The 23,198-nt window shown below is 38.8% G+C and overlaps 1 protein-coding gene across 3 annotated transcripts in view; it reads left to right on the plus strand.

Moving 5' to 3' along the window:
- KCNH1 (potassium voltage-gated channel subfamily H member 1) overlaps positions 1 to 23,198 on the plus strand; it is a 204,900-nt gene that overhangs the window by 92,650 nt on the left and 89,052 nt on the right. For all 3 annotated transcript variants that reach the window (XM_054062837.1, XM_054062838.1, XM_054062836.1), the window contains 2 exons: positions 11,694 to 11,893; positions 14,195 to 14,447. In XM_054062837.1, the coding sequence (XP_053918812.1) occupies positions 11,694 to 11,893; positions 14,195 to 14,447 (453 nt within the window). The remainder of the gene's footprint in view (positions 1 to 11,693; positions 11,894 to 14,194; positions 14,448 to 23,198) is intronic.

Here is a 23,198-nt window from a genome sequence, read left to right on the forward strand (position 1 = left end):
GGGTCTTCAGTGTTTAAAAATGAAAAAGACTTGTGATAACTGTGAAGACCTCCCTTCTGGAAGTCCCCTGATGTTCTGAAAGTTATCCCTGGTCTGCAAGAAGTATCAAAGAATGCTTCCTTAATGGCTGCCTTGGGACTGCTGCAGGAATAGGCTAGATTCAATGTTGTGTCAGCAGAGAGTGGGGATCTGAACTGTCAGGACTTTTCATTTTGGAATCCAAAGATCAGGAATTTCAGTTCAGGAGGAACCATTGTTCTCACATTATGTGTCCTGTGTCACAGCGATGAACGGTTTACTCTGAGGTGTGACACCTGATGATTCTGGCTACTTTTGCTAATTGCTACAGCCACCTTATATCCCTGTGGTTCCTAGGACTTTGTTGATGCACACATGTAAAGCCACTTAGACTTTTCCTAGGATCTCTTGGGAGTTAAGGGATAGTAGGTGTTCTCCACCAGCTTAGGCTGTCCAAGTAAAGCTTCTCGGAGCATGTCTGCCAGAAAATACGTTATTCTGTGGAGAGGTGAGAGCAGAGAGGTCTGTGTTTATGGCCAGAGATAGCTGCCTCTCCCATTCTAATCAATTGCTTCATGATTAAAAGGCTCCAAGGATATGGGAATGTTTGGTTCATATCCCTGCCATATTCATGGAGACTGGAACAGGTCTAATGGTAAAAACTCTTCTGTTCTCCTTTCTCTTTGTCTCAAAATACCCAGTCACCTAAAGGTGAAAGAACTCTACAGAAAAATGGGAGACTTGAGTTCAGGTTTCTTCTACTGCACTGATTTTTGAAACATAGGCTTGTTGTATCCTAGATGTACATTGCTTGCAGGAGAGTATAGTTGCAGTCTTCCCTAAATCATTCTTCCCATATCAAATAAAAATTTGTGTGGCTGACTACTGGATGAGATTTGTAGCTGCACATTAGTGACAGTGGTAATTCATTACCTTTGAGAGCCCTCTGTACTTTCTGTTGGCCATCTGCAAATGCCATTCTTGTGTGCCTCACTTGTTCAGGCACTGCACAAGCAGTATAGCTGTCTGAGAAGGTCCCACAGGACATTACAACGTCATTACTTCTGACTGTGCAAGGTTGTATCTCTGCAAATGTATTTGCATTTTGTGCTGGCATGCTAACAAACTCACCAAAGCACAAAACAGAGCTACCTGACATGTTTTAGATGTTGGATGATTTTATGTAATGTTTACTTTAAAAAGAAATTAGGCAATATCTCTTATGCAATAACATCTGACCCTGAATTCAACTATGTATCTTTTTTAGAAGTTAGGTGTGGAACTCCCAGCTGCGTGCATTCTTGCCTTTATTGCTGCTTTTAGTCCTGCTGAGTTCTAATAAAACAGCAGAGTCAGCCTGGAAGACAAGCATCTTCACGTTTGGAACCACAGAAATAGTAATGATTATCCATGTCCAAACGTTAGGCTGTAACCCTCTTCACCCTTCCAGAGAAAAATATTCTTCTCACATGCAGTCAGCTATGGTTTCTCATTAAGAACTCAAACAGTTGCTCCACTTGTTTGATAAGCTATAAACTTGTTGTTTGATAAGCTTCACTAACCTGCCATTTCACTCATCAGTAAAGCAGGCCTCTTAGAGAAGCAACTGTCTTAAAAGCTTTCCCCATTTCACGTTCCTGTACATTCTATATGTACCTATTGATTTTGGTCACAAGCGCATCTGTGAATAGTGTGTGGGAGGAGCATGACTCAGATCTAGTCATTCCAGTGACAATTACTTCTTAACCACTTCAAATTAGACTTCACCTGTGAATGTCATCTTTATCTCAGACCTCACTGGCTTACTCAACATAATGAAAAACTTTGGTATTCTTATTTGTGTTGTAAATACCATTAAATATTTGTAATTATTTAATGACACCAGAAGAGGGAAGCTTTTGGAACACTTTGTCTTTAGGTTTGTTTGGGATGTTTGAAAACCCTGTAATGGAATGCAGTCACATAACTCATTTGTACTTCTTGCAACTAGAAGTAAAAGGTATGCACATGCAAGATGGGATTGTCAGGTCACTCAGTGTCACATGAAGAGTACCTTGCAGTCTTTCTGTGGTTATCGGAATAACACCACTCCCAGAGCCTGGCTTACCAAGATTTTTGCATTGAGGTCCAACGTATGGGCTGCAGGAAAGCAAGCAGTCAGGTACAGCCCAGTCCAGTTAAGTGCCATTGCTTTAGTGGCTTAATTTCACAGCATAGTTGATCTGAACTGAGAGTTAGTTGTGGTCCTTAACTTGGGTATCCATTCGTCCTGCAGGTGCAGACATGCTCTTAACTGTAGCTGGCTGGCCTGTCAGATGAACAGGCTTGACAGCTCCTTCATGATTAACACAACCCATGCAGCCAATGTATAGATCACTGGTTGTTTTGAAGTGCGATTGCTTGGAGCAGAGTCAGCTTGAAGGCTGCTAGTGAGTGTAAGCCAGGTAAGCTACAGAAGACCCAGGCTTCATCTCAGTTACACACTTTCTGTTGTTTTGAGGTTTTTGTTTAACTCCTTTTTGGTTTGGGGACAGTTAATCTGCAGAAGTTACTTCTCTGGAATCTGTGGGACAATGGATGTGCAATTATTTTCATCAGCTGGCTGAGGCCAGCGCTCTACCGCCCACCTCTGGTTCTCTTCACAATGAAACCATAGTGCCTTCATCCCACTCTGCTTTTATATTGGGATAATTTATAAGCATTAAAATTTTGCCTTTTCTTTTGTTCTCGAAGACAAAGCCTAAAAAAAGACTGTGATGTACTTGCTATACATAGAGAGCAAAAGCTTTTGTAAGTCAGTGGATAAGTGTGAGTGGTCAAAGAGAGCTGCTTTGTCTCAGTATTTCTCCTAACTGTGTTCTTAACTTTAATCACACGCATACATGCTCACATCTATGCAGCAGTGTTTAAAGCCTGTTTAAGTGCATATCTAAGTTGAGGTTTTAAGCCTAATGAGAAGTGAGATCACTGCAGCCTCGTTGGAGGCCTTGAGTCCTTCCTCCTTGTAATCTTAACTGGTGGATTCAGATCTGAACATATTCAGCAAGAAATGCAGTCAGCTACTAACTGCTGCAAATCTACCTGAATCCATTTATCATTGGGAACAAAGGATCATTCTAAATATCTCACTTGAATGTAAGATACTGTAATTAAATAAGTTATGGAGCAATAACCAAAAGGAATCACACTGGAGAATGCTGGTTGGGCAGTTGTCAACAAGTGACTTCAGCCATCAAATTCTTGTGTTGCATCAAGGATTGGAAGAAGTGCACTGCAGAATTCAGTATGTGTAAGAGCTAGATAATGGCTTTGGTGTGCAAAATTCAGATCAAGTTCTGAACTACAGATAGGTTATTGCAAAATCAGGTTCAGGAATTGCCAATAGGAATGGGCCTGAGCCAGCAGTACGAAGCCCAGCAGAACATGCAGCAGCATTGTAGGGAAAGGACCACAAACTTTGGATAAAAGACAATCTCCTCGAGCCTTGCTAGATTTCCTTCCTGCAAGGCTTTCTGGAAAACACAATACAAATCATAGAAGAAATAGGGTAAATACAGGAACCATAGAAACTACGTATGTCAGTATTTTCACATGGAAAGAGAGTAACTTTTCCTTTTTATTCACGCCTTTAAGCTTTTCTTAACTTTTTTTTCTTTTTATGTGTAGCACTATTTCAGTAATAGATTTTTTTTTTAAATTAAAAAGTTTGCTTCTAATTCGAAGTAACAGTTTCAGGTAAGTTGAGGGTAGTTTAAAAAAAGCTTTCAAAGCAAAAGCCTTCATATCTGTGCAAGTCAGTAAAAACCTAGAAGCAGTATCTGGAGATTTAATTTTAATGAAGTAATTGAAAATGGCCATGCGTTACCCTGTATGAATCGTAGTAGAAAAATGATGCCCTTAAATGGCTCAGTCATCATTTAAATGGTGATCTGTTCGTTAGTGCTGGGAAATGAAATGGAAATCCATTTCAATTTTCTAGGCAGTTTAAATTTTATTGTCCATAAAATTCTACAAAACAGTAAAATAGTGTCCTTTCTTGCGAATTGCAGAGGATTTAATCAGAATTGCCATTTTAATCATTCTTGTCATGGTAAAACCTGCTAGTGAATACACTGAGCTGAAGTCATCCCTTGTTGATACAAGTGTCCCACTAGCGAGTCTGGCCTTGTATGTTTGGAATACAGATGGTTTTTGCAGCTGTAATATGTTTGTGCAGTTAGTTTCCTCTTGATAATCAAATTGGCTTAGTCTAGAGCAAGGCTTAGCATTCAGTGAAATACACATGCTTAAAACCCAGAGCATCATCAAGATCCTGCTTCACATTTAAAACCCTTTATGACCCTCCTGAAGATGTTCTGATAAATATCTTGTTCTTTACAGGAGATGTAGTTGTTTTAACTAGTTGTGAAAATCAGTACAATTCCTGACCATTCTGTCTTACCTTATCAGATAAGAACCTTTCTTGTGGGGGATAAGACCTGGGGGGTAACTGGAAAGTGTTATTTCTGTGGAATTGTCTTCCTTTTTCTCTTAGTCTTACCTATGAGTAATCACATAGACCTTTTTCCTTGCAAATCTTCTTACCTGCTGCTCTTGCTATCCCATATTGTTTACTTTAACTGAAATAAAGTTTGATTCTGCAAGGAACTTTCTGTGGACTCATTGATTAAACTGTAATGGTTCTTTGAAAGTCTTTTTGGTATCAAGGGCTAAGGCCCTAATTTCAATTAATTACTAGGCATTATTGTGTTTGCAGTTAGTCACGGTGACCTGGCAGGTTTAAGAATTTACCTGTAAGTGAGGCAGAACATAAATCTTCATACCTGCTGTATAATGCACCTTTGGAAGTACAGAGCCTTGCAGAAATATTGATGCCTTCAGGTAATTTAAGTGAGAAGAGGCAGTTTGAACTCATTGGTCTGCAAGTGCTGTTTGTTTATAGAATGAGTACATGCAGCCCTGCTTTCCTGAAGGTGAGAGAAGCTTGTGATTAAGGATGTCAAAGCCTACCAGCCTGAAGTCTCTCTGTATCCAGGATGCTCTTCTCTTTAATTCCTTTCAGTGTCATGTTTGTATTGTCTTCTGTTGGCTTCCCTTTACAGTACAATTGTAATGTACGACCATAGTCTTATTCCTTAATTTTGCAACCCAGACCATGTCCAAGTCCTCACAGGCTAATTCTGACTTGTTGTGCATCTGATTACTTTAGTAATCTGCTTTTCCGCAAGCATATTGGCTGTAGAATGTAGAGTCTGTGTCTGCCATTAAATCCCCCTCTGGATGACTGTTCGTGCCTTTCAGTGTAAATATAACACTAAATTCTAGCTGTCAAAACAAATGAACGATGAGTTTTGTAAATCAGTATTCTTGCCATTTTATTTGTTTGGACACTTCTTAATTTGCCAAAATCCAGACTTGGCAGTGTTAATTAGTGGGACTTTGTTAATTTGGACAGGTGCTGCTGTACAGGGGTAAGGGCCTCGGCCCTGGAATCACCCTTCCCTTGCACGGATTGCCAGGGCCCCTTCATCCTCTCTTTGCATATGCAGGCTCTTGGATCAGTGATGCAGACTCTTATAGAGTACAAACTGGTATTGGCCCATCTCTGTGAGTTTAGAGCGAGCTGTTTGTGTTGGAGAGTTTTCTTGCAAGGCTGGTGCTGAAGTTTGTTTTATTGGCTTTTATTCACTTTGGCTCTGATAGCTCCTCTGATCCGTTTTGGTCTGTATGTTTTCCCATGCTGTTTCTTTCAGCCCAAACATGCTGAAGGCAAAAGCAAAACCTGTTAGAAATTTGTGCTACCCACGATGCCCGGGCTTGTGAAATTCTTGTGAGCCAAACCACCTGTAATTGCTGCTACCAGATCAAACCAAAATAACAAAACCCCTTCGGTTTTGAAGCATCCTTAGAGAGATGCTAGAGTTCAGCATCCCTGGAATGTTTGGTGTTTTACCAACACTTACTTCCTCCATATTAAGCCTTAAACTGGCAAAATGTAAGTGGTTTCAGATTCCTGAGATAACAGGAGGTTATTCGTGTGTGGATCTGTGTTGCTGAGTAGCAGTCTGCTGTTATTTGTAGGGTTAGGAAAGGGTGTGAAGAGACCAGCAGTGGGAGCTGTTTGTGGTGTTTTTTCTGTAGTTGTTCTTAACTCTTCCTTTTCTGCCCTTGCAGGCTGCAGACAGACTATTTTAAGTTGCACAGATGTTTCTACTACTCTAGTCTTTGGTATCTGCTTAAGTGGCTTCCTAGAGCAGCTGTTCTCTTGTTTATGTCTCTGACTTTCATTTCATTGCCATTCTTTTGTTCTGGTGATGGCTAAAGGAAACAAAATCATGTCTCCGATGCTCTATTGTTTAGCCCTTATCAACTGTGTCCTCACTGGTGGCTTGTCCTTCTGCGGCGGAGACGTTTCCATTGGATCTGGAGCCTAGTGTGGTCCCGCTATGTCCCATCTATCATCAGCAGGGTGATTTCAGCAAGTGTGATGATGAGTGTGAGAGGATTTGAAGTATGGTTTGACTAAGGGTTTAAAAAAATTTGCCAGCGATCTCTCATCTTTCATTCTAGAAGTTGAGTGGTTCTGCCACATAGCTTCATGCTCATGTCCCTCACGGCCTATTCTGGCTTTCTGCTTTGGTCTTTGCCATTGAATTGATTTTCAGACTTGCTCAATTGATAGTAGCGTGCCAGTTCTTTGATATTTGCCATTGCTACTGCCTTGCTTTTGCTTGTGGAGTACCTAAGGTGAGGTACAAATTAGAAGCTGGTGTAGTGAAAGAGGAGGTGAGTTGGAGCAGTGCATCAGTTCAGTTGAGGACAATAGAGAGCTATGGGAAGAACAGGATCTAACAATCATTTAACAGCATGGTGGAGAGCTCCTCTGGGACTTTTACTTCGAAAAATGTATTTTTCCCCCAAGCTGTGAAATTCGGGAATTTATGTACATGCTAAGAAGATAGCAGCAGTTGTAATTTGTTGTGTACTGTGTAACAATGTTATGTAAATATATTGTGGAAATTCATAAAGTGCATAATATTAATTGAGCTATTAGATTATGTCTAAGTTCTTTACTCTTTACTAGCTAAATGAAATTATGTCTCTGTACATTGTATTAAAAGACTGATAAAAGATTACGAATAGGAAACTTTATAATATACAAAGCTTCCTAAGAGTAGCAAATAAAGCAGCTCTGCCTCTGTCTCGATAGAAAATGGGGCAACCTAATTAAATTCTGACTATACTAGAAGGTTATATAGATACTCAGTAAGTAAATCTTACTCCAGATGCTCTGGTTTCAGGTTGCAAGACTACAAATAACAATTCTATCAAACCTAGTTCTGCAAACCATTTCTTGATAGATACCTGTTCAGTTTGGTATTTGCTTGCAGACTATAATTAACCGTTCAGCACTTTTGTTTTAACTACATGCTCTCTTAGCCATAAGTAGGCATAATTATACCACTAATCAAGAACCCTAATCTCAAGCAATTATAAGCTCTTACATTGTTCTAATTGTGCATTTTAAAACAATGTGTTTTTTCTCATATAATTATGTTATAATCCATACAGTTACCAATTTCTGCTTTTCTTTTTATCTGATCAATGTTAATTTTGTCTGACCTCACAACGTGTTTTCTGAAAAATGCTTTTGAGGTATAAGATTTTTGTGGTTAATTTACAGCTATGTTTGAACTTCAGTGAGAAGAGATCTGGTGCATCAGCTTTTCAAGGCTGTGCTTTCTCTCAGCTATCTGTGAACTCAATAATTTGTTGTAAACTAGGAATAGGTTAGTGGAACAACAGTGGAACATGAAATAATCTGCTATTTCTAAATCCAGGTGCTTGATCTTTGAAAAGTATTTAAGTTAGCACAGGCTCCTCCTTAGTCAAGTAGGGGGTTGTTTAGGTTTTTTAGTTGTTAACTGAAACTTGCATGCAGAGAGACAGACTTTCTGGATCAGCTTTCCAGAAAATGAAAATGAAGGCAGTTCAGTTTTTGAAAGCACTGCAGGTCTTCGGGACAAGATATAAGAGATAGTTCACTAGCTGATGTTGGTCTCACTTGTTGCTGTACGGTTATGCACACATTTTGTATGCAAGGGCTTTGGATGAGTGCATTTTGAACAAATCATCATCAATCTGATGATTCATCTCAGGAACCGCATGCAGCACTTATATCTGTAATTGGGGTAATTGCAAACCTCTCATTCTTACAGATAGAAATTCTTCCTCTTATAATTCTAAAATCAGATCCCAGATCTTGTATTGTGGTAGCTGAGACCTACACTGACTTGTATTTATTTCTCTATTCTTATTTGTTACATCATTAAAAGTAAGACATGATTTGCTGACCTTTCCAACCTATGTCTGACCTTCACGATTCACTTGTGCAGGTAATTGGCTATTGAAATTACTATGCTTTTATCTTTGACATTATTTAAACACTGACTAAATGGGGTGACACAGACTGCATTGTAAATGGATAGCCACATTGTTGGAGACAATGTGTTTTCTTTATCTATTGTCAGAAAACGATATTAATGTCTCCGTCTTTTCAGAGGGATAGAGACAGTCATGGAGAGGAGGTCCTTGCTGTCTGCTCGGTGTGCTGGAGCTTTGTATGCATTGTTAGAACAGGCTATTGTTTGTTCTGCAGAAGAAATTTTCTTCTTGGTTAATGTGTAGGCGTGGTTGCTACAGGCTTAGTCCTGGAGATAGTTCTCAAAAACTACCACACAGACCTCATCAGATGCATCCAAGGAAGCTGTTTGGGTCAGATTCATGTGTGACTTATCTGTGATGCACACGTGGCCTTGCTCGAGTTGAAATATCCACACAAGGATATTTCTCCTGCACCCCTTAAAATACTTTTCCTTAATTCCTGTGATCCTCTGGACATGGGACTGCTAAGAAGTTTCATAGATTCTGCAGAGTCTCTAGGGCAGTGCTACAAACTGCACTGTTGCTGTTAGAAGGCAGTGGTCTGATGTCAAGTGTTTGATCAGCACTGAAACAAGGATTTGGAGATTTTGCTCTGTCATAAATCACCGAACTTTATTCCTGTAGTAGAATGCATGTTTCTGAAAATTTTCTGGGGCTGTGGTGTACTCCAAGTGGGTTCATTTCGTTATTCTTTGAAAAGAGGGAAAGGCACACAGCCAGCTATTTCTGTGCAGAAGAGGTCAATGCTTGATATGCTAATGTATCTACCCAATATTAGGCTGTAAAAATCCTTGGCTTTAATGTGTCTTTAACAGTAATAAAGTGGTTAGCTAATGATAAATTAAGGAATGCAAGTTTGGGGATTTTTTTTTGAAAGAAAAAAATTAATGCGTGCAGGAATAATTCTTGCCAAGATAATTGTTGTGCTGGAGCATAGCAGCTACAATTTGCAGTTGGGATTGCTCTGGGACAACTCGCCTCATAATAATCAAGATGAAGAACCAAATTTCTGTTTTTCCTTTAGGCTTCATGTAGCTGGACAGTAATGGGACAGAGTGGGCCCTCCATTTTACCTCTGCTGGCTTAAAGCTTTGTGTCCCACAATACTGAACCAGCAGGCAAGAGACAGTTGTGAGCACACAAGTACCATTTCCCAGAAATCCTCAGAGAAGAATTTGCTTGTGACCTGCTTCCTAATCTGTCACCTATTTTCGGTGTTATGGTGGCTGGCAGAATAACAGTGTTTGTGGATGCCTAGTATAGTGTCTTGCCAGTGAGACTTTGCAGTTTTGGAGGTCCTGGGTTTAGTTTCTCTTAAGGGAACATGGGAGAAGTCAGTGTACGTAGAGACTAAGGTAGCAATATTGTAGGGTTATATTTGCGTCTGCGTAATAGGGAGCAAAGCAGGACGTAGTTGGGGAAAAATAATGCTGTTCAAATACAAAATGCTCATTAATTAAGGAGTATTTTTACTAAATCTGTTTTTTAAAGCGTTTCTTCTTTCTTCAATACTCATTGCATCAGACTTCCTTGTATGATACCACTCATGCAAAAGTTAAGGTTCAAAAGAGAAATAATCCATACATTTCTGGTCCCTATGCCCATATTCATACTTTGTACTTTATTTTTAAACTGAGTTTGTACATTTTATATATTTTTATACCTGTCTGTACAGAGGAGTAGTTGGAAAAGGGGAGAGCTAGTCACTACAGGAATTCATAAAAAGAGAAGAAAAGAAATCGTACAGTGCCAAGAAGGAGTTCTGTAGAGAATCAGGAGTGTAAAGGCCTTGAGCAAATCTAAATTTAACTCGCATCTCTCAATGATCAGGATATGGACAGTCTTGGTTTTTTTGCATGTTATCAAAGGTTTTTTATTGGCCATAAAACTGTAAAGCATCCCGGTTGGCTTAAGGGTAACTACCTGTAACACTGACCTGAATGAATAACTGCATCCTCGAAAGAATAAATGGCTTGAGGACATGTTTTTTTAAAAGTGGTAGTGAAGGAGGAAATAAATAGCCAAAGGGATATTTAGATAAGGTGAAATATTCTCTTATTTTTTATAAATACGAATCCTGTATTATTTATTTTGATTGGAAGATATACTGACAATTTGGTGCCTGTTTTGGGGGACTGGAAATGATAAAGAAGAAGAATTCCCTCAGCAAGCCAGAATACTTACTGGTGGTTTAGCAGCTTATCTGCTCTCTGACTGTTCCTCTCTGCCTTCAGCCAGCTTCTCACTTACGACTGACATGATTCACAACACAGGAAGCTCCCCTTGGGGCTTTTTGTCCTTCTTTTCCATTCAGGTTTGGATTGGCTGCAGGACCCTCAGTTGCAGCCTCTGCAAGCCATCAAAACATGAACGTTAAGACTTCCACCAGCTTGCTGTTCTGGCTTGGGCTTCAGCAGGTGGATCTTTGCAAGTCTTGTGTGCTTTCATCTGCTTCTCTTCACACCTGGAATTACTGCCTTTTTTTTTCTTTCTTATGTTTATTCTTAAACCCATCTTGAACCAGTTGCCTTCATAACTATGCTGAATGAAGTTAGAAGGGCTGTGCATCATTTAGTCTGCATTTGAAGGCTCTAGCTCTTGCCTTAGGCCTTACTGCTCTTCTGCTTGAAGAATATAAAACAATGTGAGTTTGTATGTATTATTAAACTTACAATGATAGATCACTGACCCATGGTAGCTGTTTATTACATTTTCCATCTTCTGCTTTGATGCATTGTTGTTGTCACACTGAGGTGGGTAATGATGACTCAGCTTACTACTGTGGTAATACACTTAAACCTTGGGAATCTGTCACTGATGGCATTTCAACACAGGCACTATAAACCAGAGATGCAGTTTTAAAGTATTTACTGCCAAGTTATTTGTCTTAAAATTCTTGTGTCTTCTAGCATGGTTTTGTCAGGGTTTGGATGCTCCTGAATTGTTTGATGGACAAGGACACATAACTGAATTTCAGGAACTCTGTGTTGCAGGACTTGCCATCACAGAAGTGGGTCGTGGTCCTCAATTTGTAGTGCTGAAGGCGACTTAAAAAATGCTTGTGCTCATCAGGCCTGCTAAACACTGCCTTGACATTGCATGCATTTCTATGGACCTGGCATTTCCCATTCTAAAGCACACTGGAACACAGACTGATCATCACAATCATCACAATATATTATATATATTTTATTATATCTATTGGTTTTCTTTTTTTTTTTTTTTTACAGCCCTTTTGTATGCAACCATTTTTGGTAATGTGACAACTATATTTCAGCAAATGTATGCCAATACAAACAGATATCATGAAATGCTGAACAGTGTCCGGGACTTTCTAAAGCTCTACCAGGTCCCTAAAGGACTGAGTGAACGTGTGATGGATTACATCGTTTCCACCTGGTCAATGTCCAGAGGAATAGATACCGAAAAGGTAAGTAAATTAAACTGCAAGGAAACAAGTCACATCCTGAAAGCATTTCATTAAAATAAACAGGAGGTACTTGCTTAGTAAAGAAGACAAATATTCTTTAAATAGTTCCGAGTAGTAGCTTCCCTTCATTTTAAACTTTGAAATACAGTGTTTCATACGTATGTTAGTGGTAAAATTACACATTTGTTGCTGGTGATATGTCACAAAATAATATAAAATTGATGAAGGAAAGAGCTCGTTTTTAAGTAAAAAAAAAAACAAAAAAACCTCAATAGAAAGTTCTAAGTTCTAATGCAACCTCAGAATTTCTTCAGATGAGATTTTTTTTTCCAATGTTACTTTTGTGCGAGGTTGTTTGCAAATCTGGGCCTGAAAACAAAGTAAAATTTGTTTTGTCTTCATAGATTTTGAATGTAATATTCTGTGTGCAGGTTAAAGATATTAATGAAAGTTGGAAGTCATTACTGTAATAATAGTGTATTGTTTGAAATCTGCCTTATGTGAGGCAAATGTTATCATTGTAATTCATTGAATTTACAAGGAAATTCCCATTGTGGCTTTTAAAATAATAAATGACCCTTTACCAGAAAAATGTACGAAAGCAGCTACTTGCTGCTTTCGTATTAGTTTCCAGCTTTTATGGCCATAGATGCTGTTTGTCTTTTTCTTGTAAAGGGATGTGACTTGTGGGGTGGTTCATTCAGGAAACCATACCAATGCTTCGATCACCAGCCTTTTGGTTGGCAGCTTAATTTAGTATTCTAAACTGTAGATGATGCAGTTAAAGAGAAAACAATCTCATTTCTGCCTAGCTGTTAAAGCATCACCATGAAAGAGTGGAACAGATCTGGTCTTGCACTGTGCTGTCTAGAGACCAATGGGTACACAGAGTACTATTTGCTTTCCTAAATGGTTTTCAGCATATCTGCCACTTAGATCCCAGACCGTGATTCTGGGAAGCAGTGTTGTACTTGCTTCAGAAATAAATGGTATTTTAGTACTAGGTAATAATGATTTGAAGCTGCTCTGCCTGTTTTCTCACAAAATACCTTTGTGAGGGGTTATGGGTTTGAGGTAGGTACATTTGGGGAAGGTGCAGAGAAAACATCTGAGGATGCATAGAATGCTGGTGCTTCCATTTACAAGCTCCTCTCATCATTTTAACAAAGCAACAAGAAAAAAACGCTATGTAAAACATGTTTGTTTAAGCTTATCTTCAAAGTTTATTCTTAGCTTCCTCTGATAAGGAGAGAAATGCTTTAAGAATGCCTTTGGAGACAACAGGATAACTAAACCAAGCACAACTCACTGTAGCCTTTGAGAATTATCTTAATAAAAAGGCAAAAGTCTCAAATTATCAGGACATCAAAGAACTTAATATGGTGTTGATTTCAATAACTGCTGTGTTTATAGATGAACTGCCAGTAGCGGTGACTGTAAACCCAAGAAATTAACACTCATCTGCATAGTAAAAGCTAGCGGATATAAGACTGACTAATGGCTGTGCCAATCCATAAACTGTCTGATCTGAGTTAGGTTGGTTTGATCTCCGTGTATAACTTCTAAAATATCATTCAATGAATAAAACATGTATTGCTCCTGTGACAGAGCAGTGGTAGCTGTGCTGCTGTGTAATGCAGTGCAGCTTTTTACAGATGAGGCAAGCATTTAAAGATGAACTTAGCATGGAATCAATCTTCTTGTTATTTTATAGGCCACAAATTTGCCTGTTCAGTGTTAACTACAGCCATGCCAAGGTGTAAATAATGAGCTAAAAGCAAAGTCTGTAAGTCTAGAAAATGCTAGTAATGCTGAAAGATTCTAAAATGAACTCATGAAGATATGTTTCTTACCTCCCATACAAATGAAAGTCTTCTGCCATTTGTCTGGAACTCTCAAATGTCTTTAATCCCTCTTTAGTTTTGGAACATATGATTTGTGCAGGCTTTTCATGGAATCTGCCTACGAGAAGGGTGACCTACCCACTAGAAACAATCCTTCAGGAAGCTTTTCTCCACCATTTTCTGTACTGCTGTGCTCTTAGTTTTATTGTCTTAAAAATCTGAGACCTGACCCTGCTAATTCAATATCCAGCAGAGCATGCTGCTGAGATGAAAACATTATTTTCTTTCACGTATTGTGGCTGATGTATAAGTAATACAAAAATAGATTCACAGAGAAAGATTTGAAATTTTGCACAAAGAAGGAAAGTAGTTCTTAAACTCTCTGTAGTAAAGTAGGGATAATTCTGTGGTACATATAAGCTATGCACAGGAATTGATTGCCTAATTTCCTTCTCAGGTTTTGCAGATTTGCCCTAAGGACATGAGAGCAGATATCTGTGTGCATCTGAACCGCAAAGTTTTCAAGGAGCACCCAGCCTTCAGGCTGGCAAGCGATGGGTGTCTTCGAGCACTTGCCATGGAATTTCAGACAGTGCACTGTGCCCCAGGAGACCTGATCTACCATGCTGGCGAGAGTGTCGACAACCTTTGCTTTGTGGTTTCGGGGTCTTTGGAAGTAATCCAGGATGATGAAGTTGTTGCTATTTTGGGTGAGTATCACAGCTGATTTGTTGTGCGCAAATATAGAGGCATCCAGCATTTTTTATAGCCTCTTCTACTGAAGCACTTAACTCATTCTTTAAAAAGCTTCAGTCAAGTTAGCTTGACCACAGCCTGGTGAGGTATATTTTATTGTCATTCCTGTTCCACATAGGTGAATAGGAAGGACAATCTTATAATCTCATATCCAGCAGATTCCTTCAACCCTCTTTCTACTGGCCAATGGAAACTCTACTTAAGCACTGGAATCCTGATAATTCTTGGGGTTTCTCCTGTGCCACCACATGTCTTCTCAATGGAATTTCAAATGAGAAGTTAAAAAAAACTCATTTTTGTAGTGTGTAGCTTCCCTGCCTCCCTCCCACTCCATGATAATAATCCACTTTTGCTGAAAATTTTCCAATTAGCTTAATTTAGGCTTTTATGTTGAAATAATATTTATCTCTTGTGAAGTCAAAGTAATACACAGATTTAAAGCTGATTTGTGTAAACTTGGAATGACAGTTTTAGATTGGAGGCTTTAGAAAGAAGCTGATAGTGGTGTGCACAACATTCTGAAGCAAAGCTAGGAGAAAAAAGTGTGATAAGCCAATAGATATAGATGAATCACGGGGTGGTACTTATTATTTGATTCTGTCAGATCCTTTTGTGATAAGAAAAATTCTCATGGTAGCTTAATCCAATACCTGCCACTCATAGCAGCCTGGAAGAAGAGAAGTAAACAGTTTAGTAATCTTAGTCTTTCTGAACGCATACACTGAACTATCATAAGAGCAATGTCTATTGGAAAATGAGGGAGCTAATAAATATGCTGAGTTAAGTTTTTCTCTACTTCTGGACAGGATTGCATATATAGTGCAGCATGAATCTAGTGCTCTGGGGAATCAAGTTCATAATATTTTGTGCCACACAAGAAAAGTTACACATCCAAACATACTGCCTTTTGCCATGCTGAACTCTCAAGTTCATGACAAATGTAGAACAAACTAAAGCCTCTCAGTTTGTGTCACCTTTTATCCCATAATGCCTTCTCTTGTGTCCAACACAAGAAGAAAACCTCAAAACATCTTAGTGGTCTGTTTAATCAGTGTGGGTAAAAAGCATTGCAATAACATTTTTTTTTAAATTATCCTTAAAGATACAGATTTTCTCCTCATCTTTACCAGGAACTTCACGAGTTTTATCGTAATACTCTATTTTAGAAAACACTTGGTCTAGATTCCTTGAGAAATCAGCGTTAGGGAAACCTGAACCCCCAATCTCTGCTGGTGCAGAATACTAGCTACAGATAAATGAGGCTATTGATTTTTCTGTTTCATTTTTGTGACTAAGGAATCCTTTTCCTTCCACATGTGTGTACCTTCCTCCCCCAGGCTGTGAAGCCTTCTGTTGAAGGTTTCTCTATCCTGATAAGAAATGATGTGGTTAACTAACTTTTTCATTATTCTAAATCAGCTGGACTTTCTTCTCCTTCAGCATTGCATAATGTAACCAACACATTACTGAAGGATGCTGCAGGAGATGGGTCCTCCCTAACTTCTTTCTACTCTCGGTTTTCTGATCTGCAGAATAACAATGATTTTTGTTTTACTTTCACATTCAGCTAATTTGCCAAGTTCTTGATAAACGCACAACTGATAAAATAAGGCACTACAAGTTAAAAAGGCCAAACACCTACATTGTACAAGAAACATGATTGTTGCTGATCATTCAGCCAGAACAGCCTATGACATAAGTTTTGTTTACCAATCACAACTAATAGCTATGAACATCAGGCATGTAACAGCAAACCATGTGAGGAATTATGTAGGGTAATTTAACAGGTAGGGTGGAGAGACTTTAATCTTCTCTCAGACATTCTTGAACTAAAAATAAAAAAGTGCAGAAATTATTCAATGTGAATTATTTGCTCAACTTTAGCTGTCACTTAATAAAGCAGCCTTTACAATTTGCAATGTAGCCTCTATCTTCCATACAACAGAGAAATAAATTGCATCTCTAAATTAGTCTGTGTGATTGCTGTACAGCATTACATAAACCAAAGGCAAATTGCATTTAATCCTTAAAGGATCTAATTCAAATGGAGCATTTTCTAGTTCTGAAATCACTTAGCCTTGCAGAATAGCATTTAAGAGTGTATTGTGTGGCCCTGGAATTTGGAGCATGTTGTGTACACTTGCATGATATCCTTCCAGATCAGTTCTTTGTAATACCCAAGAGACAGGTATATTCGCAGTTCAGGATTATGTTCTTATAACAAAGTACTGACTTTTATTGACTTGGATTAATAGGCGTACTGAGTTAGAACAAATTGCACCCAGGCCAGCAGTGAAAAAATGTACTTTTTTATTTTGTGCCCCCTAAGATTGTCTTTCCCATAAATTTGACTTAAGGACAAACAAAAAAACTGAGTGAATATTAAGAAAAAAAATCTTTGCAATGTTTACAATAAAATTTAAAGAAATTGACACATTTTGTATGAAGTTTGCTTTGTTGGAATGAAAGACATTTTTGAGTTCTATCAAAAATTTCTGCTGAAATAAAGAAATTACTGATATTCATGCAACACAATCCTTGTATTTCATATGTTAAAGAAACAGCAACAAAAGTAGAAAGTTACTTTTAAGCCAGGTGATTTATCTATTTGTGACTTAATCCAAAGCAAATGGATCAGAAAAGAAGGACACAGCAAGAAAAGCCACTGTATTACTATGGTTTTCTATGTTAATGAGTAAATATATGAGTGGGATTATGTAGGAGTGAAGATTAGCTAACGGGAAGCTGCCTGGATGAAGTAAAATTCTCTTTTCTATAGTTCATTGTTCTTCCATTTACACCACTGTTGTTGCAAGGGTAAAGCACTGAGGTAAACTCAGCACTTCATGGAAGATAGAGACAAATCACATAGTCTGTGCCCTGAAGAGAACTGAGCGAAGCACAGGTCATGCAGAACTTCCATTAAGAAACTGTTTTCAGCTTGGCTTTTCTTTTAACTTTTCTAAATCTTCCCATTTGGGCTGATGCTGCTTTATCCACCTGAGACTGCCATATTTCTTTGAACTACTCTTGTTTAAAAACATACTCATTTATCCAAATGTGGTTAGAGAAAATATGTTGTTTTGTCAGTGTTAAAAACAAGCAACCATTTACATGCACTTAATTTGGCAGCTCTAGTTTCTCTGCTTTGGAGCAGACCTTTCAGGCTGGGCCATTGGCCATCTGAAAGCATGACCTTATTGCAGCTCTTTGAAAAGTTAAAATTCCTCATGCTCAGGAGAGCTTTCCTACATTTTAATTTAATAAATATGTTCTTAAAAGATTCCTCTGGAATTAAATGTGTTTCGAGCAGGGGCCATAAGGTCTGGCTGAAGCTTTCTTCAAAATATGCAGGGGAAAAGGGCTTGTAGTAGAAGCAGGAAATAAGCCTGCGTGGCAGGTTGTTGTTTCTTAATTTGGGGAAGCTTGAAGACCTGAACTGTATTTTAATGCACTTTTTATGGTTTTTTGTTTTTTTTTTTATATTAGGAAGGTATGGATTTCCTTAGTGCAGTGTGAGAATGTAGATTGTTCAGAACTCTAGGAAATTTGAAAGAAGCAAGTGATTCTTGGAACCAGACTGGTTCCAACCCTTTCTGCTTGAAATTGAGTTAATCTTTGAAATTTAGGAAAACTTTCCAGTAAAAGCTAGAGAAAGGAAGGAGAAATTAGGGTGACCAGATGGCAGTAGGGAAAACAGTGACTTATCCTTAAATCTTCAGACTGTTGCAAAATTTGACAATTCATGACTCCTAGAGGGGCTGACTGGGCAGCAGACCATCACTTATGAGAATTTTTTAGAGTTGCTGACGTAGTCTTGATGATCCCTGCAAGGGGGCCCAGTATGCATGGATGGTAAGACTAGAGTCTTGCGGATTTGATTAGAGGCTCAGATCCTTTAAGACTATATTTAGCAATTAAAAAACAAAGCCTTGAAAATCACCGAGAGCTGAGCGATGCATGAGAAAAATAACATTTACTAGAAGGTTTAGTTAAAAAGGAAAAACATCCCCCCTTCCCACAAAACAGTTTATCCCAAGAGTAAAGCAGTTTATCCCAAGTGTTGCATCCCAGCTGTTCTTTATTTTGTTCTTGCTATCCTTATTTGACCTAAAAACTTTCAGAAGAATAAACTTTTTAATTGACTGTTGGTTTAGCAAAGAGTATTAATCATAGAATAATAGAATATCCTGAGTTGGAAGGCACCCACGAGAATTGTCAAGTCCAGCTCCCAGCTTCACAAAGAGCAGTTAAAGTGAATGACATAGGAAGGGAAATCAAGGCAGTAATTCATTGTGAGCAGGGGAAATCATTATCCTCCTCAAGGACAGTTTGCTATTGCTGCTATCAAAGCTGAAGGGAAATAACAGAACGTAAATATTACATAAGTATGAAAGTATACATTAATAGAAAGTCTAGAATGGGAATTGGTAGTCTCGACCTGGCTGCCTTCTTCACTGTCGGGGGAAAGTGGGATGTATGACTTTTTTCTTTTTTTGTGGCAAGGGGAGAGGTGTGCAAAGGATGTACATAGATTTACTTTCAAGATCACATGTGAATTGAGGAAGCGAAAATTCAATGTCCCTGTAATACACATCTTCTGTCTTTATTTACAATGCTGTAACATTGACAGGATTGGAGACTGTGGTTTTAACACGATATTGTAGGAGAGCTTGGTGTGCTATGTTTTGTTTCAGCAGGATATTAAATGCTTCATTGGCTTTGTGTGGAGAAATTCCTGCTGATTTAATTTCATCTAATGGTAATCTTAAAGGAACGTTCTAAGAATAATTATTTGTTTTCTTTACAATTGCTTTAGCTTTCTCATTTAGCCGTAAGCAATTCATTCAGATATAGACACAAGATGTTTGATTCAGATTTTGGTGGGACAGATTTGCATCCAGATAGGACAGTGCACACTGCAAGGGCAACTGCACCACAGGGTTGGTTTATTTTAGTGGAGGGAAAATAGCAATATTATCTGTCTCAGACCTACTCACTAGAAAAGCATTGCATCTTCCACAAAATCATGTGATGATTGCTTCTCAGCAGACTTGTAGATCATAGAATCGTAGAATAGCTTGGGTTGGAAGGGACCTTAAAGATCATCTAGTTCCAGCCCCTCTGCAATGGGCTGGGATGTTGGATAAGTTAATTATGCTGAGCCCAGGCTGCTATCTTTAAGGCTGTCTCCAGTACCTGAGCTGATTCAAGTTTCCCTAGACTAAACTGCTTTGTGTACAACCCCATTTTCAGAATTTAATTGTGCATTTTGGGGCCTATTATTATTTAATGCAAAGTCTTTGTAAAAGTCCCTTACTTCTCCACTTCATTTTTCACCTGAGATTTAAATTTAGGTACGCTTCCCTGGGTTAAAAATGCCAAGGTACTTTGCTCTTAGGCTTAAGAAGTGGTTTCAGGATTATGGATGGCATAAGAGTTTTCTTATTATTTTCAAACCCAATATCTAACGTCATAGCATTATTTATGCTAGTGAATAAGACTGTAATGTGACCAGCAGTGCTTTGAAAAAGAAATGATTGAAATGGAAATCCAGATTTATCTTCAGTAGTTCTATTGTGCTTTTTCTATTTATAGCTTAAAGCTTTTTTTTTTTTTTTTTTTTTTTTCCCCCCCTGGCTGATATATATAGGCAGATCGGACAAGTTCCATGTTTCTGTGAAGTGATTCCGTGAACATCAGCTGAAGGAGCAGTTTTAAAGGTCTGATTTCCTCAATGCGTGTCCAGGGACGTTATTAGCAAAAGAATTAGAAGAGGAAATCAGGCTAAACTTTTTAGAAGACAACATCAACTGTGGCATAAAGAGCTCTACATTAATATAAAATTTTAATTTCACAGTGGATCTTGGAGCAGTGTTTTTTTTAAGGGTCTCTTCCAACTCAAACCATTCTATGACTGTATGAAATATAGGTTTATTTCAAATGGTGTTTTTGAACATAGATTATTCCTTATTCCAGTGCTCTAGAAATCTAGAAAAATGTAGTGTTGGTTGACATTGGGAATTGCCTGTTTTGAGACTTAAGCCAGACATTATTTCTAGTCTAACCTCTGGCAGAGAATTGGTAGGCATCACCAAAGCCCCTGTCCACTGATATCCATAGACGGTGTAAGAGTGTGCAAGTTATTGGAGAAACAGATCTTTAGAACACGTGATGAATGATGTCCTGAAATAACTGGGGAAGAGGAGCATTAGTATACCAATTTTGTGGCTTTCTATGATGGGGTAACTGCAGCAGTGGACACAGGTAAACTGATGGATGGTGATCTATCTGGACTTCTGTAAAGCCTTTGACACAGTCCCTCACAACATCCTTCTCTCTACATTGGAGAGATATGGATTTGATGTGTGGACAGTAAGGTGGATAAAAAACTGGATAAAGATTCAAAGAGTAGTGGTCAATGGCTCAAAGTCCAGATGGAGATCCGTGACGAGTGGTGTCATCAGGGGTCTCTACTGGGGCTGGTGCTGTTCAATATCTTTATCAATGATATTGACAGTGAGATTGAGTGCACCCTCAGCAAGTTTGCAGATGACACCAAGTTGAGTGGTGTAGTTGCCACACTGAAAGGATGGGGTGTCATCCAGAGGGACCTGAATAGGCTGGAGAAGTGGGCCTCTGAGAATCTCATGAGGTTCAACAAGGCCAAGTGTAAGGTCCTGCACCTGGGTTGAGGCGATCCCCGTTTTTATTACACGATGGCAGATGATGTGCTTGAGAGCAGCCCTGCAGAGCAGGACTTGGAGGTGCTGGTCGATGAGAAGCTCAACATGAGCTGGCAATGTGCACTTGCAGCCCAGAAGGCCAACCATGTCCATCAAAAGAAGTGTGGCCAGCAGGTTGAGGGAAGTGATTCTGCCCCTCTATTCCTCTCTTGTAAGACCTCATCTGGAATACTGTGTCCAGTTCTGGAATCCTCAATGTAAGAAGGAAATGGAGCTGTTGGAACGGGTCTAGAGGAGGGCTACAAAGATGATTGGAGGGCTGGAGCACCTCCCATATGAGGACAGACTGAGTGAGTTGGGCTTGTTCAGCCTGGAGAAAAGGTGGCTCAGAGGAGACCTTATGGCGAATCTTCCCGTACCTGAAGGGGGCCTACAGGAGAGCTGGGGAGGGGCTATTCATAAAGGCTTGTGGGGATAGGACGAGGGGGAATGGGTATAAACTGGAGAGGGGCACATTTAGAGTGGACATTAGGAAGAATCTCTTCAGCATGAGAGTGGTGAGGCACTGGCACAGGTTGCCCAGGGAGGTTGTGGATGCCCTGTCCCCGGAGGTCTTCAAGGCCAGGTTGGATGGGGCCTTGGGCAGCCTGGTCTGGTGGGATGTCCCTGCCCATGGCAGGGGGGGTTTGGAACTGGATGATCTTTGAGGTCCCTTCCAACCCAAACTATTCTATGATTCTATGAAATCATGGCTATGAACTTTGTGAGGTTTTCATAATTTTTACTTTATATATTTTGGAAGACAAAGACTACTATTTTAAACTCTTTGAATGCTTTTCTCTGAAATTAAAACCACATCAAATTTTGGGGCTTAAATGTGAGCTTCAAGCAATAGCTATAACATAAAGCCTGTTTCTAATAACTTGCATTTTTACTTAAATGCAACTTAACAATTGCATTTTTATCTTCTTATATAGGTTTTTTGATCAGAGAACTAGCTCTGTCCATGCAATGACAAAACAGATTGAGCTGTGTTTTTCCTATTAGTTAACCAATGCAAATAAATTGAAATACATTTGTGACTCTAGTTATTTGAGCTGACGATTTCCGTGTCTTCTCAGTTTGTACAAACTGGCCTCATATTTATAACATTTTTATAGTAACCATTAAAAAGCAAATAAATATAGATGATTCAGATTCTGGTGAAGCCTCCTAGGTTTTTGTGAATAAGTCTGGTACGGCCCAGTTGACGTATTAAAACTTTTCTCATCACAGTAGGTCAAGTAGTATAGTATAATCCGCGCTCTATTCAGGGAGACAAATAAACACATTAATTATAATAATAATAGAAATCTTAGCTGTAATTGATTCATGTTGTTGCTACTCATCCCATGTTCTAAAAGTTTTTGGTTTTTTCTGTACAGTAATGCACTTCAGCAGTGAAAATTGATGCAGTTGTATAGTAAACTGTCAGCAAAACGTGGCCAAGTAGTGTTTTAAAACTTGAACAGCTACACTGTGTTTCTATTTATTCATCAGGCAAATCACTTGAAGTGCAATTTCAGCGCATTACCACTGTAATACTCCTTTTGGTTTCTGTAGCACTGATACTCTGGCTTTTTTATCTTAAGGACTTATTAGAGGAAAAGAGTAATTAAAAACCTCTGGTTAATAAAAAATTGTGTATTCCCAGGACTGCAGTTGGTCATTCACTTCTCATTATGTGTCTCAGTTTTCACTTGGGAAATCTTAAGAAAATCCAGAGCAGCAAATCAGTTCCATGCATCATCTCCTGCCAGCTGTACTGTGTTGGAGGACAAAACTACAGGCTATTCAGTGGCTGTCAGGCTGTTTAATTTATCTGTGGGATGGGTACTAAATACTATACCTTGGTGCCAAATGGTGGCTCTGTTTTTTCTGTCTCGTAGGTATTCATTTCCTTAAACTGCTGCACCAAGAAGAAAAATGATTTCCTTGACTCTTCCTTCACTCTGTAAAATGGGAAAATTTAAATAGGTT

This window comes from Cuculus canorus, chromosome 3 (genome assembly GCF_017976375.1).
Source record: "Cuculus canorus isolate bCucCan1 chromosome 3, bCucCan1.pri, whole genome shotgun sequence".
In the NCBI taxonomy this organism is placed as follows: Eukaryota; Metazoa; Chordata; class Aves; order Cuculiformes; family Cuculidae; genus Cuculus; species Cuculus canorus.